Source organism: Eupeodes corollae, chromosome 2 (assembly GCF_945859685.1).
Source record: "Eupeodes corollae chromosome 2, idEupCoro1.1, whole genome shotgun sequence".
Classification (NCBI taxonomy): domain Eukaryota; kingdom Metazoa; phylum Arthropoda; class Insecta; order Diptera; family Syrphidae; genus Eupeodes; species Eupeodes corollae.
In genome coordinates this window covers 112,767,051-112,785,281 of record NC_079148.1, presented here as the reverse complement: position 1 = coordinate 112,785,281, position 18,231 = coordinate 112,767,051, and the positions used below count along the sequence as shown (strand labels likewise).

The window sequence follows — 18,231 nt, the reverse complement described above, 5'->3', positions numbered from 1 at the left end:
TAATAAAAATGTCAGATATTATACCTCTTGCTGATGTTGATGTGCGAGCGGAACGCGGTCGGGCACATCCAAGGAGCTATGAACTATAATCATCTGTCAATTCGAAATAAAATTATATTTTGCGGTTGAAAATACAATTTGAAACAATCAAACTGTCAGATTGAATCGATTTTATGGCATAAATTTATTGCATATTTATAAGTGAGAGAGGTATAACAATTTGTGTGGAAATATTAATGATTTGCAAAGGAGGTTTTGTAGTTTATGACTTGAGAGTAGGTTATAGGTATTTATTTTTTTTTGAGGGGGGATAATTGGTTCGTTGATGTAGTGCAAGCAATGTGCCAAAATGTAAACAAAATCGTAAATATTATAGGCGTTTGATAAGTATAAAATGTTTAACATGCAATTTTTGGATGATGCAATTATATTTTTAAATATTATTTGCGGCGCAGATCATCATTGAAATTATGTCTTTATTTATTTTATTACATTACAGATTTTGACTACAAGAAATTAGTTGTTTTTGAACTGAAAATGACTGAATATTTTAATCGAAGCTTCAATGTCTCATTGCGTAGAAATATTTCATTAATTTTTGAAAGTAAAAGGAGTTGAGATAAGTTGATTGATGTATGGTATAAGAAAAAATTGCAAATAAATCTCCGAATTATTAAAGAAATCAAGGAGAATGTTTACTTTTGTTGTTTAGAAAGTGAGCATTTTAATTATTTTAGGAACAATTATTATTTTTGAAATGTTGTCCCTTTAAATATTTAACGATTGCTCCTTTATTTGGTTGCAAGTACAAATTATTGTTTCTGGTGCAGAAAAAGAGGAGGCTGGAGATGGAATCACACTGATAACTTCCCATTCCGTCTGCCGATTTGACTTGTTTGAAACTCTAACAAACTATTTACAACAAAATTTTGCTTGAGATAAATAAACTAAAGCCAATATCTTTCTTTGTTCTCCCAGTACTTGGGTCGAAAACCATTTCTTATCAGCTTTTTTTTATATCAAAGTTAAAAATTACCAACAATATTTTGCATGTGATGAAACAGTTTGATTTCAAAATCTATTCATGTTAACGAGATTTTTAGTCGAAAATCAATTTTTACCAATTTTAGAAGCATTTCTTCAAAATTTTGATTTTTATGCAAACAAATACAGATTGAATTTTTCTAAGAACAATATTATTATTATTATTACTCTTTATTTTCATATTAGCTTTAAAATTAATTAAGTTATAAACTCGTTGCACAAACTCAAGGTGCGAATGATGTGAGAAACTATTTTTATATGAAAGGGCGAGCTTACAGAATTTGTACACTTTGAACCAAGCCTCAGCACCATTTAATAACCCATATAATCTTTCCACAGATATTATGCTCTCTTCAAAAAACAATCTTCTTATTTCCTGCAAAATAGGACATACAGCAATGAAATGATGGACATTTTCTAGTTCTCTACTATTGCATAGATGGCATATTTCTTGCCGATCAACAATCTATTCTATTCTATGTGGGATAAAGTTTAAATTCAATAGTTCAACTCTTGCTTTGAAGACAAGACTTATTTTTTCGGCAAGAAAATTTAAATTTAATTATCCTACATTTGTATGCAATCGATGGTTGAGGTTTCGATAAATTATTCTGGCTATGGACGTTGAAGCTTTGCTAAGATGCTGGTTAAAAATATTTTCATCTATTTTACCAGTGAGAAGTAAAAATTGATCAAGCCACTTTGAAATGTTGTGTCCTGAAATCAAGAATGTGCAGTTGTATGTATTAGTCAGTTCTTTCCACTCTTTAAAAGGTGATGCATTCGATCTTAGTGCTTTAGCCATTATTTGTTTATATAAATTTGAATCATTTCTACCCATGATTTTAATACAGCAAACTACATTTTGTTTTAGACTTTTGATAAAAATTGGGAGTAGTCCTGATTCTGCATAAATAGCATATGTTAGAGTTGACATAGGTAACTTGAAGATTCGTTTGAAAAAGTTTCTTTGAATTATCTCAAACTCTTTGAATTGAGTAAAATCAAATGCTTGACTACCATATAAATAGCATACATGACTTGATGGTTGCTTTGAATACTTTGAATTTCGTGGCATTGCAAACGTTTATATTTCCAAAGAATTTTGAAAAAAAGAAAAAAAGAAAGTTGAGTGATAGTTTAGCTTCGCTGCATTTGTCTTTTACATGTTTTGAGAAGTTTATTTGTATGTTAATAAAACACCTAAATATTTAAATTCATTTACTGTTTCGAGGCGGTCGTTGCCAATCTTCTAAACTTCCTCTGGTCTTCTTCTGCTCATTCGTTTTTCAAAAATCATAACCTTTGTTTTTTGTATGTTTATAAGAAGATTCCAAAGACTCCAAATGTAGATTCCCCGCATACACAACATCTCCAGGTAGAATGGATGAAACATTATCTATAAAAAAGACAAATAAAATAGGACACAAAATGCATCCTTGAGGAACACCTGAAGAAGTTGCAAACCACTTAGATATCTTTAATCCAGCCCATACAGCAGCTGAAGATGTCGAAAGAAAATTCAGGTATAATAGTAGGAATTTTCTTGGCATACCCATGTTCCAGAGTTTGTAAAATAAAGCTTGTCTGTTAATAGTATCAAAAGCTGCTTAAAAGTCGACAAAGATTACGTAAAGTTTTCTGTTTTTTTTCGAGATAATTTCTTACGATACTTGTCAATGCATAAATTTGATCAACAGTAGAAAAATCTTTACAAAAGCCAGCTTGGAAGGTGCTTAATTTTTGTGTGTTTTCGATCCACCTAACTAACCTATTATAAAGTATCGCGGTGATAACTTTTCAATGAATTCAAATTGAAAATGGAGATTCCTCTATAAATTTTCGGCAAGATTTGGGTCGCCCTTTTTGTTAATAACATTTATAACAGCTTTCGTAAATTCGGGGGTACATAACTGTTCTCATATAGTGAAAAGGTCTTTTTAGCAATATTTGTTTAGGTTTTTATTTTTTTCTTAAAAAACTGTCAATTTGATTTTTCTCTTAATTTTACTTAATGTTGAAAACATTATTTTTGATTAGTTGAAATTCATTTAAAGCTAATATATTAAATTATTAAAAATATATTTAAGCCGAAAATCAATTTTGAATAAGTTTTAGTATTGTTTTAATTTTTTCTAAGAAAAGTGTCAATTTGACTTTTCTCAACACTACCAGATGTCAAAAACGGTTTTGCATACAATTATTTTGGAGATACAAAAGTGGCGAACAAATCTTTTCAACGTGTACGTACACACGCACTAAATCTCTCTAAAAATCTTTTATTAAGATCGGACTGACTCCAATAACTTCCTACAGGAAGTTAAAACTATATGTAGATACAATTCAAAATAAAAGTACTAATTTATTTATTTAAAATAAATACGTAGTGGAATTAAACAGTTCAGTTATACAAAGTGAGAAAGAAAGTTCTTTTTTAGAATCCAATAAGTATTGTGGTTTTTAACCTATAATTATTAGAAAGGTGTTTTTTTTACACAGGGATCATAATTTTGAGCATATTGAACACGATCTGAACGTTACCTGAAGAGTCAAATTCTTCATTGGCAATTTTTTGAGCATTTGCGCACAATTCTTCGAAATTACACTGATTTCTGAAAGTTTTATGGAAAAAATAAAATATTTTACTATACTGATAGACTTGCTATAAACATTTTGAAACTGTTCTTTAATAACTAGGAATTTCTGAACCCAAAAAAAAAAACAGAATTTTAAGTTTGACCGTTGAAATACTGTTCATAAATAGAAAGGAACAAAATTAAAATCTAAAAATTTTGAAGTGAATTGATGTTGAACATACCCATTGCCTGAATTATTAAAAAAGAATGTGTTCGTTGATTGCATTACATACAAACGAGTAACTTACTATTCAAATACGATCGGTTCATACTAAAGTAGTAATATATGTTTTAAAATTATAAATTTTATTTGCAATTCAGTTTTTATTGCTTTATGAAATTCAGAATATAAAATCTAGCACCCGTATTTGAATTTCATCTACCAGTCATTATCATTAAACTCAATTAAGTCTGACTAAAAACCAAACACAAAAAGGACATTGATTCGGTGTTGACTTTTGAAATAATAACTTCAACGATGCTTTGTTTAGGTAATTGTTGTATCCTCTTTTCTTGATTTCCAGTGAAACTATAAACAAACACCCAGAAAAACTCCTGAAACTCATAAACAAAATAAATTCCATCAAGTTGACTTATTAAAACTTCTTGAGCTTCAGATTTGTTTGCATACAGAATAAAAACTTTTATAGTATAATAATTATTCCTATTAAAAGCATCATAATACCTTAGGTACCTAAGGTACTTCCTTTATTTAAACAACAATGAATTTATACTCTTTCCTCGATGCTCAAAACATCTATGTAAGTGTTGTATATAAAATTCCCTTTAAATTTCAGGTAGGTCTAGGTACCTACTTAAAGTAACTTGCTTTAAAACACTTCATTCAAATTTATACACTTCATCATAATGTTGTTAAGTCTTAAATGGAACGTAACCTCCGCTTCTCCATAAGCTTATTATTTGTATACCTCTCCTAACCTATACCTACCGTTTTTCTCTTCCGATGTCAATTTCATTAACATGTCAAAACAAAATACTTAAGGCAAAATAATATAAGACATACATTTCGGAAGTTACTCTTTAAGAAGATAAAATTTAATTTCCTGTTGACGGTATATAAATATGTGTATATTATGTTTTCTATATTCAAATTCGATTTAAACAATTTTTTTGTTCGGTTCTTTAACGAAAAGGTTAGCATGATAAGGCAGTGTATAGGCAAGGTGAAATTCTAAGAAGCTTACGTTTTTATTAATTTTTTATTTAATAAGCTAAAGAACATAATTAAATTACTTTGAGGTCAATTTAGTTTCAATTATTTTACCCTACTTTGTCTTTTTCGTTTTATCGGAGAGTGTCATTTTACGCAATTTATATTGCCAACGGGTTTTCAATTATATATCCACCGAGAGTAGAATAATTTTCACTGATGTATGCAATTATCACATATACATATGTAGATATATATTTTGCAAATAAACAGAATAACTTTCAATTAATAAATTTAATAAAATTATATACGCAGCTTTTCACACCACCTAGTTGGACTCAATTTTCATTAGAGTGGTGGAGGGAGAAGTATGGGGGGGTAGGTTGATCACGGCCAAAAGTGCTATCAATTAAAGTCGATTTTTTTTTTGCAAAAAACAAGTGGAATGAATGCAGTCATGAAGAATTGGCATGAATGAAAAGTGTAAATATATGAAGGGAAGAAAAAAACATACAGATAAACTTACAGTTTATATTTCTATTTACATAATGTTAATTTGACATTGAAAAGATAATGACGTCTGACAGATCATTATTTCGGATAGTTTTGCTCATCAATAATAAAAACCAGAGGTGGAATCGGCTATGGCGATTGTTGATAAATGACAGTCAAAATAATCGAATTCGATCTATGTAAGGTGATAGTCAAATTAATACCTAAAAAGCTGCCACAACAAAAATGTGATAGTCATTTACCTACAAATGTGTCGTTTCGGAATAGAGCTACCAGACGCTTACAAAAACGTCTTCTTTCAGTTACGTTTCATGTTCTTGGGACTGACAAAGCTAACGACATTCAAAAAAATACACAAAAAGTAAAAATGCTATTTATACAAAGCCCATTTGATACTTTTATTTAGATATTTTATAAGAATCATTTTAAAATTTCACTATAGTAACAATGAACTGTGACAATTATAATCCGAAATTGTTCAATCGAATTGAATTGAGTTGAATCATCTTACCCAGACGGAATAATCTTACACAAGCGGAATTAAATTTGACAACCAAAAATATGACAGGCAATTATAACCTTAGCCGATTCTATCCCAGATCAAAAGAGACTCTTTTATTTTCAGAAGAGTACTTTTCAAACTGAAATCAAAAGAACGATTTTTATTTACACTACGAAAGTTTCTGAATATGGTGCATTTTAAAATGCTGCTAGATGCTTATGATTTTTCCTACGGTGGAAGAAATTTGTCACCCCCCTTTAGATTTGGTTGTTATTTACAAAGCCTTCACTCGTTCTAAACTTGGATATAACAAGCATATTTGGGCGGGTGCCCTTAAAGCAAGTTTAAGTATTTTGGACAGGATTCAAAAATTGAAAATGATAGGTGATAGAACTATAACCTAAAACTACGTCACTCAAACACCGTTGCACTGTTTCATGCATTTCGTTGTCCTACCGGTATTTTTATAAACAGTATTCTGTCGAATTAGCCAGTTGCATTCGTCCACTACTCTCAAACAATTCAGCCGTAATACTCGTATTTCCACGAGCTCACATCAGTTTAACTTTGAGCATAATTTCGGACGTACTGTCAAGTCTAGAGATTCTTTTTTAACCACACATCGAGAATGAGAAACGCTTTAACCAACCCTTTTTTGATATTCAAAACTTTTAGACCAATATGCACCGGTTTTCTTCTTTAATCCTTCTCATTTCCTAAAGCTCGGACTGTGTTTAAACTTTTAACTTGTAAGGGGTATTAATAACCCCTTGAATGCCCGTTAATTATAATAGTAAAAAGAGCCTGGGATGCGACCCACACTGATAACTTCCCATCCCGTCTGTCAATTTGTCTTGTAGGTTTCCGTGTTTTGTCAAAAAATTTGTGAGTTGAATTTTTCTTAAATATTTAAAAGTTACCAACAATATTTTGCATATAATAAAAAAGTTTGATTTCAAAATCTATTTTTTCTATCGAAAATCATTTTTTACTTATTTTAGTAGCTTCCTTAAATTTATTTATTTTTGTATATAAAAATTGGGTGAATGCAATTAAGGTTAAGTAAATATCTTTAGGTTTTTATTTTTTTATAAAAAACTGGCAATTCGATTTTTCTCAAAATTTTATCAGAAGTTAAAAGCGTTATTTTTCGTCGCACAAAATTGTTTTGGAGATAAAATCATTTTTTATTCGTAAATAAAATTTTCGAGGTGACATTTTTTTTTCAGTTGTTTTTTTATTTATAAAAAAACAGTTGATTGTATTTTTTCAAAAACATATGTTTGGTATTACGTTACAATATATAATATAAAATTTAATTCAAATCGCTACCATTATTGGTTCGTGAGATGTTTTGGGCAAACCAAAATTTGCACATTTTTTTTAATTGCTATGGTAAAAACCACATACTCAATTTTCTTGGGAGCCCTTTCTGCATCTTTCTGCATTATTGTTTGTATAACAATATTTATTTGAAGTCGATATCTCTATTGGTTCTTGACCTATGGACCACGAAAAAGAATCGCGAACAAAAATACGTACACACGCATGTACCGAATTATCTCTAAAAATCTTTTATTTCGACTCTAGGGACCTTGAAACGTCGAGAAATGTCAAAATTTTCTATTCGACTGATTACAATAACTTCTTATGGGAAGTTAAATATAACAAATATGGATCCCACGTAATGATTACCATTCGGCTATTTTCAAGCCATTTGTACTGTTGTCTTATCTTTTTACTCATTTCTACTTACTTTTATTAAGAAATTAAAAATGTCTGACTCACTTCATCTTATTTAACCATCATGGAAAATTGATGAAACATTAGAATGAAAAGCATAAACAAAACTCCAGAACACCATCACATAATGCTTGATGAGCTTGAATTCTCTCAAAAAACGCACATTATTTCTTAGTGTTTGCTAAAAGTTATGTTAGCGTAAGTTACGCTATGAATATCCATGTAACAATTAAAGTTTAAAATTATTTTTTCGCAAATTGAAATCCGATTTGCTTCCATCGTACACATTAGTTTTAACCTCATATAAAAACATGTTTTTGTTATTGTTTTTATTTTCATTCAACAATAACACAGAGTATGCAAATAATTTGTCAATGTTTAAAATTTAAACAAACAAAAACAGGTAACAAAATCAATGGCAGAAAGTTCTGAAGTTTATTTATTTATTTTATGTTCTCGTTTGTATTGAATTTATTTTTTTTATTAATTAATTTCGTATTTTTTTCAACAGGGCATTCTCTGGGCTTTGGATGTTGGTATTGTCAATACATTGGAACAACCCATCCGAAGGTGTCCACCAAAAATTGTTGCCATTAACACGTTGGATAATAAAGTTGTCAAGAGCATCGATTTGTCACCTATCGTAACACCAGAATCACGACCTCAATTTATGGCCATCGATTACTCCAAGGACAATAAGCCTTTTGTGTGAGTACATAGATATATATATATATACGTATGTATACATATGTACATTATATTAAATATATTTAAAGAATGTTAACAGCAGAATCAACACAGTAGAGATGCTTTAGTTTAATATGATGACGATACAAAATTCCCAATTGTATTTCATGTGCTTTGTGTGGAATATATACATAGAAAAGGTCAAGAAAGGGAAAATAATATATTTCGGACAAATTTTGGGGAATATGACTTTAACCGGTCGAGTCGTTTAAAAGTAACAATAAAAATATGAATAACACAACAACAGCGCCAGCTATCCATTTAGTATTCTATCACTTAATGTTCTTAAAATAGGAAACCAGCTCAGAATGGTTAAAATATCATACAATTCTATCTGAAGGTCTACAATACTTTGTTTTAAACTTTTCAATCTTCAGCATTTGTTTATACAAATTTAAGAGAAAATTATAATAAATGGTCACCCTATTGAAGGAAAATTGCATAGTTATAATTAACTGATGTTGAAGAAAAACACTTTCAGTGGGAGACACATAGATGGGGTTTTTGAGGATGAATAATTCCAGTTGGTGTTAGATAAGTTTTTATGTTTTCACATTTTAAAAGAATTTCCTGGAAAATTATTTGTTTTTGTTCAATTCATTTCTAAAGAGTACAAACTATGTAAAATTTATAACGGGAAAACAAGCAAAATGTTCGGGTGACAGAATTCTTGTTGTTTTTTTTTGGGTAAGGTATTTTTTGATATAATGAACTTCCGTTTAGTTACTAATTGAAATGTTTTTGTCATTGTTATAAACGGTGATTTTTTAAGAGCTTGAGAACTTTAAAAAAAAAACGCATAAAATTTGCAAAATCTCATCGATTCTTTATTTGAAACGTTAGATTGGTCCATGACATTTACTTTTTGAAGATAATTTCATTTAAATGTTGACTGCGGCTGCGTCTTAGGTGGTCCATTCGGAAAGTCCAATTTTGGGTAACTTTTTCGAGCATTTCCGCCGGAATAGCCCGAATTTCTTCGGAAATGTTGTCTTCCAAAGCTGGAATAGTTGCTGGCTTATTTGTGTAGACTTTAGACTTGACGTAGCCCCACAAAAAATAGTCTAAAGGCGTCAAATCGCATGATCTTGGTGGCCAACTTACCAGTCCATTCCTTGAGATGAATTGTTCTCCGAAGTTTTCCCTCAAAATGGCCATAGAATCGCGAGCTGTGTGGCATGTAGCGCCATCTTGTTAAAACCACATGTCAACCAAGTTCAGTTCTTCCATTTTTGGCAACAAAAAGTTTGTTAGCATTGAACGATAGCGATCGCCATTCACCGTAACGTTGCGTCCAACAGCATCTTTGAAAAAATACGGTCCAATGATTCCACCAGCGTACAAACCATACCAAACAGTGCATTTTTCGGGATGCATGGGCAGTTCTTGAACGGCTTCTGGTTGCTCTTCACTCCAAATGCGGCAATTTTGCTTATTTACGTAGTTATTCAACCAGAAATGAGCCTCATCGCTGAACAAAATTTGTCGATAAAAAAGCGGATTTTCTGCCAACTTTTCTAGGGCCCATTCACTGAAAATTCGACGTTGTGGCAGATCGTTCGGCTTCAGTTCTTGCACGAGCTGTATTTTATACGGTTTTACACCAAGATCTTTGCGTAAAATCTTCCATGTGGTCGAATAACACAAACCCAATTGCTGCGAACGGCGACGAATCGACATTTCACGGTCTTCAGCAACACTCTCAGAAACAGACGCAATATTCTCTTCTGTACGCACTGTACGCATTCGTGTGGTTGGTTTAATGTCCAATAAAGTAAACTGAGTGCGAAACTTGGTCACAATCGCATTAATTGTTTGCTCACTTGGTCGATTATGTAGACCATAAATCGGACGTAAAGCGCGAAACACATTTCGAACCGAACACTGATTTTGGTAATAAAATTCAATGAGCATACTGAGCATCTTTCTCTTTCACACCATGTCTGAAATCCCGCGTGATCTGTCAGATACTAATGCATGAAAATCCTAACCTCAAAAAAATCACCCTTTAATACAATAGGTAGATTTGATATTCAAACTTATTTCAAGTAGTCTTTTGACTTGATACATACATCTGCATTCGTAATGGTACTAGTTGAAAAGAACTATGTTAAATTTCAGATGAAATTCTAACATATTTTAAATTCTTAAAAAAATAGTGTGTTGGATTAGAAAACTGTCGTTGATATATGCATTTCAAATTTAAAAATGTTTAACAATTTTAAGATTTTTTTTTGTAATAATCAACCACTGAAGTGTTTTCGCTTGGCATTCTTTAATTTCCCATAGAAATAAATCGTTCCGATTTGTTATGTTGATATTTCTCGACGTTTCAAGGTCTTTAGACCTTAGATTTTTAGAGAGATGTGTTTGAGTGCTTTTGTCCGTTCAGAAAGCTTTTTTTTGTCGTCCATAGCTAAAGAGCCAGTAGAGATATAGACCTCTTATAAATTTTGTTATACAGCTAAAAATAGAAAGATGCAGAAAAGACTCTCGAAAACCCAAAATCTCAGGAACCAATAATGCTACCCCCTTGAATTGTATTATGCATAATAAGACGTGATACAAAACTTATACAGTTTTAAGAGATCACATAACGTTTTTTATAAATCAAAAAAAAAATTGAACAAAAATATTTGTCAACTCGAATATTTTACGAACAAAAAATGACAACACACTTTTTGACATGTAGTAAAATTTTGAAAAAAAAATCAAATTGCCAGTTTTTTAACAAAAAAACCTAAAAAAAATACTAAAAGTTGCTATAAATTGATTCTTGACTAAGACATCTGTTTAAAAATGTAAGATATTGGTTTAAAAATAATTTCGTCTTATACAAAAAAACAACATTTTCAATGTTGCTAGAACTAACTATTCTACTGTGAACCAATTTTATAATCTTTTATGCATAATTCAACTTCATCTCTACGAAAAGAAGAAACTCTACGATTTTTTCATCGATCTTAAGGCTGCTTTTGATAGCATTGACAGGAATGCTCTTATATTTATATAAGTTATCGACTCTGAGAATATCTTCGAAAATATTGGCTGCTATAAAGTCTTTTTATAAGGATACTACTGCAGCTGTTTGGGATGGTTCGTGTTTTTCAGACTTCTTCCCCACGAAGAAAGGTGTTCGTCAAGGATGTGTGCTAAGCTCTCTTCTTTTTGTTCTGTTTTGTAATGATCTTCATGCGGAACTTCCAATCGGTATTGTTTTAGATGATCTTCAAATTAAATTATATTCGGATGATATTGTACGGTTGTCAGAAAATTCTTCCAATTTGCAACAGCTAATTGAGGGTTTTAAGACTTACTGCATTCAATGGAATCTTGAAATATATCTTAATAAGTCGGAAATAGTAACATTTCGCAATGGTGGAAGAAGAGCATCGTGCGAAAAATGGTTTTACAACAATTCAGAAAAAAGGTGTCTAATCAATACAAATATCTTGACGTAGTGTTTAATTACAACATGTCATGAATGAGCATCTAACAAACAGATTGGAAGCATCGAGACAATACCGTCCAACACTCAACAATGTTCAAAATATTCAATGTCGCCTTAAAAGCTATTATGTTGTACAAGTTTGGGGATACCGAGAATACAACCAAGTCAAAAAATTGCCTCACTATGTTCTGAACATTGAAACGGGTTAACCGAAGAGTTTTCTAACGTCCCTCCAGCTTCAATTTTCTATCAAAAGACGAAATCTAAATCTTCCTAATAATTAATTGATTTCCCAACATTTTATCGAAAGCCATTATAAACAAGAAAATCTTCTGGGCTAAGGAATGGTTGCATCTTTTCCATGGATGTTCGTTGGATTCAGCTTACATGACATTCTCTTACTGAAAATGAAAGAAAAACACTGGACTGAATTTAAAGTTAGTGCGACACAGTCTCAATTTCACGATGAATGTTGCAACTTCATGAACTCTGGCATACTGAACTACTTTGATGACTCCAATTCACGTGATATGATTTCCATAATTTTTAAAGCTCAATGCGGGCTCCTTAATATCAATAGAAGAGCTTTCCAATTAAATATAGTTGGATTATGTACATTTTGTAATTTGGATTAATCGGAAAATACTATGCACTTTATTGGAACCTGACAAGTATTCAAAACGTACAGAAGATTATTTCTTGGCAGCGGCATTCTTTCTCATTCTCATCTTCTTAACATTCTTAATGGCTATACTGCTACTCGAGCTTATATTACTTTTTAAAAGCGTCAATAAAATATCACAATCCTCTTATAAATGAATTTTCATAACATATGTATGTATGTAACTTAATCTACTTACAAAGCTTATATATTTTTTAAATTTCCTTTGTAGGTTACAACAGGCAACTTAAAGTTATTGTCAGAACTAATCTTAAACGAGCAATATTATTTTTTTGCAAACATTTTTGGAAATAAAATTATATCTCTATCTATCTATCTATATAAATAAATTGGGTGGCGCAACAGTCCGTTGAGAACTAGGGTCTAGTGACTTACAACTCTCAACCATTCCTGTGTGCGAGTAATGTTGTCAGGAATGGAGGGGACCTACAGTTTATATGCCGAAACCGAATGGCTAATTTGAGAAAGCACTTTTTCATGACAAGAGTTACTCTTGGAGAATTTGTCAATTCCTCGCAAGAGGCCGTACTCGTGAAAACACTTAAGATGGCAGAGAAAGGGATCGAACCCAAGACCTCTTGCATGACAGTCCAACGCACTTACCATCATGCCACGGGTACTACTTATGAATAAGAATATTTTGTTTTAAGCAAAACAAATCTACAGAAATTATCAGTGTGAATCAGCCTCTACCACTTTATTGAACGATTGTTTTTGTTTAACGTGATGCAAGACAAGTTTATAAAACATATTTTGCCGATTTTTAAAATTTCATTTTTTCTTGAAATAGAATTTTTGTTGAGAGCTCGAATTATTTGATATTATGTTAAAATTTACAGCTAGTTATGAAAGAATAACAGTATAAAAGATTTTGTTGAATTGGTCTAAGTCTAAAAATATCAATAGAATTTTTTTTACTGTTCAGTTTCAAATAAAATACTTTCTAAGATGTATTATCGCACTGAAAATTAGATCTTAGATCCATAATATATGGTTTCCCAATAAGATGTTCCATTTTAAAAGACAATTTTTTAAGCAGCTGTCGTCTTTTGAAATTTGACATGTAAAATGACACCATTACTAAAAATGGAACGAAACACTTTTCAAAAACCCATGGAAGTTGATTTGTCACTAAAAAATGGTGATCAATTTTACAGTTCTCTGTTCACAGTTTTGCAAGTAAAGTTCCTGATCGTGTTATTTCTTGAAAACTTAGTCAGAGTTGGCAAAGTAGGTCTTAAAACTAAACACCCTTATACTTTTTATTTGAGTCTACGTGAAAGACAAAAGTTGGAATTCGTGAAGTTATCGATGATATACATCTTAAAATGTGCGAATTGATATGACAAATTTCATGATGCTTCAACCGTCACCATGGCAGCCATTTGGCTTATATCGTTTTCTTTCCATTCTTAATTTCATACCTTCTGCTTAACAATGAAATAAACATTAATTGATTTCCCTTTAAATGTACTACTTTTTTATAACAAAATAAAACCTATCACTTTTAACAAACAATACATTTTTATTTCTCCTTAGCTCTGGTTTAATATTTAATGTTCATGCTCTTTTTATGACGTGTAAAGTTCATAATATCGAAATTTCCAGCTCATTTCGAAACAAAGGTTTAAGTTCAAACAATCCTTGGGCCAAAATTTCATTCTCTTAATAGCTTCTTCGAAAAGATAAAGAGAAAACAATTATTAATTGCAGGAAATGCTGAAGTAGATGAAGAATTTTATATTATATTCCAAGAATTCTCAAAGTTTACTTCCTTTTTATTATGTCACAAAATACCAAAAAGGTATACCAATTATATCCAGGAAGTTTCTTAAATGAACACCAACATTATTATCAGTTGTTTGCACTCTTTTGTTTCATACATTCAATTATATGTCTTGTCTTTCAATTGTTTATTCCACTGAATTCTTATTTTTTCATCATTCTTATCACACCAATCGTTGCGAAATATGAACCCTTCTATTTTATGGTAACATAAACATAAACCTCAGGAAAAAGTTATTATTACTTTGTCCCAAAGTTATAACTCTACTTGTGAGTTCTGCAATAATTTACAATTGAAAATAAGGAAAACATAAAAAGAACTGTGGAAATCTTATGAATGTTCTATTAAGTTAACATAATTAGAATTGGGCGGGCGGGCGCCTGCTATCCATTTGACAACCGGAAGATAAACAATTATTTTAAAATGACGTTAAAAGTACACCCAGAAGCTCATCGCCCTCAATTTTATTTTAAAAGAATTCGGAGAACGAATTTCCGCTCGTGAATATAAAGAGACTTTGTATTTATTTAGAAAAAAGTTATAATATTTACAACCAAAGGCGTAAGTTGCATAAAAGTTGTCCTTTTTTTTGCAATTAAAATAATGTTTAGTTAAAAATATTAATATATATATTAATGTTTGTAAATATTATTATAACAAATTATACTGCAAATAAAATAAATGATTACAGAATTTTCCATTAAGAGATTTCATTTTGATACAAAAAAAACGAGTATTTTTTAAAAGAAATGAATGGATGATATTTTCATTGTATTGATGATGGTATGCCATTAATCATGAATCTATCTATTTTTTAAAATGACCAATTAAAATTTTCACGGCTGTATTTCACATTAAACCTTTTGGGCATTCAATTAATTGTGGAGCATTTTAACAATTTCAATGCATTTTTGAAGAGTGTGTGTAGCAATGGCGGGTTTCACTTGTCAAATGTTAAAAGCTTTAAAAGTGACTGTTGCGGAAATAGTACTTTATTCAAAATTAAATCTTTTATTGGAAAACTCTACTATTTATAAAACACGTTCTGCTGCAATTGCGTTTTTGAGGTCATAATCATTTGATATTAGAGGAAATAGATTCTTGTTGTTTTGGTTAAAATTCATAAACAGGACAGAAATGGACTTAAAACTTTCTTAAGATAGACGCGAACATTTAGAAAACTTAAAAATATCTAACGATGTCCAATGCGGGCGCTCTTGGTTATTCTGAAAACAATTTTAATACTAAATAACAATAACATACTCTAAAAACAAGAAAACTAAAAAATAGGTATCTTTTTCACTTCCCTTAGGAAGTTATTGTAATGGGTCCGATTTGTAAAATTGAAAATTTTGACATTTCTCGACGTTTCGAGGTTTCTAGAGTAAAATAAAATAAAAGATTTTTAGAAAGCTGCCTGTGCGTGCGTGTGTACGTACGTTCGTACGTAAGTCCGTACGTTCACGACGTTTTTTTCGTCGTCGAGAACCAGTAGAGATATCGATTTCAAGTAAATTTTGTTATAAGGCAGAAAGATGCAGAAAGGGCTATTAAGAAAATTGCGTGGGTGGTTTTTTTACCATATCATTTTAAAAAAATATGATAATTTTGGTTAGCCCTAAATAATTCACGAACCAATGATGCTAGAGACTTGAATTAAATTTTATATTATATAAAGTTTTTTGTTTTTTGTAAATAAAAAAAACTGAACAAAAATTTTACGAATGCAAGATGATTACATCCCCCAAACAATTTTGTGCAACGAAAAATAACGTTTTTAACATCTGGTAAAATCTTTTCAAAACTTTGAGATATTGGCTTTAAACTACTTTTATCTTTTAAAAAATATTGTTGTCAATATTCAGTAAAATTTAAAAAAAAAATCGACAGTCTTTTTTACAAAAAAATAAAAACCCAAAAGAAACCTACACACTTTTAAGCAAGACAAATCGACAGACGGGATGAAAAGTTCTCAGTGTGGATCGCATCCCACAATTATAATACCTAAAATTAATTTTTTGGTGTCACCCTGACTTTCCCTAAACTAAACTTTAAACCTGTGTAAGCCAGCCTAGACCAAACGCCTTAGACAACTTTAAATGACATTCTCAATTTGAAGCCACCAAAACTGGTTTTCTTGCTACACCCTATCTTTTCGGTTCTAATCGGAAACAGTCCTACTGAATAGAAGGCACTCGGTTCTGTCCAGTGCGAGGACGTCTCGACTGTAAAGGAGTCGCATACCTACAATTTTACGACTGACGTGGTAGATTAGCGGAACCGCCTCTCTATCGTCTATCGGCCCTCGATTGTCGAAATAGAGGAAAGCTTCGGGCGCTCTTTCATAGTACTAATTAATGGGGTAGTTAGCCCCAAAAATTAAATTGTTAGTCGAAGACATCCCTCTCGCAATCAGCCGCTTCAGCCGAAAATTTTCTATTCTGTTTACGTTGGCTCTGTTGTATAGAACCTGGTTGGAATAGTAATGTTTGTGCTCCGACTCTGGTGTTCTGTGTAATCTATTTGAGATCGGGTACCAATAGGCAATCATCGGCCTAATAAGGGCCAAGTAGCTAATCATCTTCACCCTGTTGTCAAAAAGTTTGCAGGCCGTTTTGTCAGGGCAAAGGCTGCCCTAGCTCTGGTCAGAGCAGCACTCATTTGTCTGTCGAAATACAAGTACTTTTGCTGTCGATTTGGTCCAATGATCACTAGATTTTTCAAGTTCTTTCTCAAAGAACAGAGTCCTGAACAGAATAGTTTCGCATTTCTGAAAGTTTCAACTCCCAGTCATCGGAATATTGCTGAATCTTGTCAAAGTCACACTGCAAAATTGTCTTTACCCAATTAGGTGGTCAGAGTACGCTCTTACCTAAGCCAGACTTGCTATCAGATCGCTGGTGAAAATGCTGAACAAGATCGGCGAGTTAGCGGCTCCCATTTTTAACATCAAAGATTTTGGTAGATGTTACATTGCCAATTTTGACCATAAACCGTCTACCATTAAGCATTTCATAAAGTATATACAACAGTGGTTTACTTATACCAAATCTGGTTAGCTTTAGATGAAGAACCTCTAACCATACGTTGTCGAAGGCCTTCTCCAAGTCAACCAGACAAGCACCCGTGTATTGCCATTTGGATATGTTTCACTGGATATCTGAAACAAAACAAAAATGGATGTATTTTGTGTCCCATTCACAATTTTTATGTGCGTCTTTGTTATAGAAATTGTGATGTTTAACATTTTAACAGATGAATTTATTTTTTGTATAACTTCCTAAATACTATACTATTTTTGGGACTCAAGTTGATTTCATTGAGCTCAGAAGAAAATCTTAAGATTAATGTTGTATCACAATACTTCTAAACCATTTTGAACAGATACTTTAACCTAACGTAGAATTTTGTAAGAAAAAACAAACCCTTTCCAGATACTTATTTTATTTTAAAGCTTTGTTTTATAATACATATCGTTCATCATAAAAAATACAATACATTTCTAGATATGTCGCTGATGCTGGAACTCGAAGTATTCTAGTCTATGACGTGATTGGAGCCAAAGCATTCCGTGTTGTATTACCTAAAGCAGCAGCACCCATCAATGACGTCCTTTATATTGCTCTTGCCGTTAAGCCATGTGGTGCTGCAACTATGTTCCTTACCTTCCTCAGCTCACCTCGGATTTATTCAATAAAAACTCATTACTTGCGTGTGGGACAAGGTGCTGGAGCTGTTGTAGATGTTGGTCCAAAACCCTATGGCAAGCCCTTAGTATTTCTAGGCACAGATGGTGGAGCTTCTTTATTCTTGAGATTCAAGGGTGAGAATGACATCTATATGTGGGATTCAGCAACGTGTTTTAAGATGGCTAATTTGGTTGAAGTGCAGAATGGGGGCGATTGTCGTCTATCTACTCAGGTATGTGCTTAGTTTTGTTTTTCTTATACGAAGCT

At 31.6% G+C, this 18,231-nt stretch overlaps 1 protein-coding gene across 1 annotated transcript in view; it reads left to right on the top strand.

The window, feature by feature from the left end:
• The window catches only part of LOC129948450 (uncharacterized), a 34,829-nt gene that overhangs the window by 16,175 nt on the left and 423 nt on the right, over positions 1-18,231 (top strand). The window contains exons 2-3 of the mRNA XM_056059455.1: positions 8,121-8,317; positions 17,782-18,196. Coding sequence (XP_055915430.1) covers positions 8,121-8,317; positions 17,782-18,196 — 612 coding nt within the window. The remainder of the gene's footprint in view (positions 1-8,120; positions 8,318-17,781; positions 18,197-18,231) is intronic.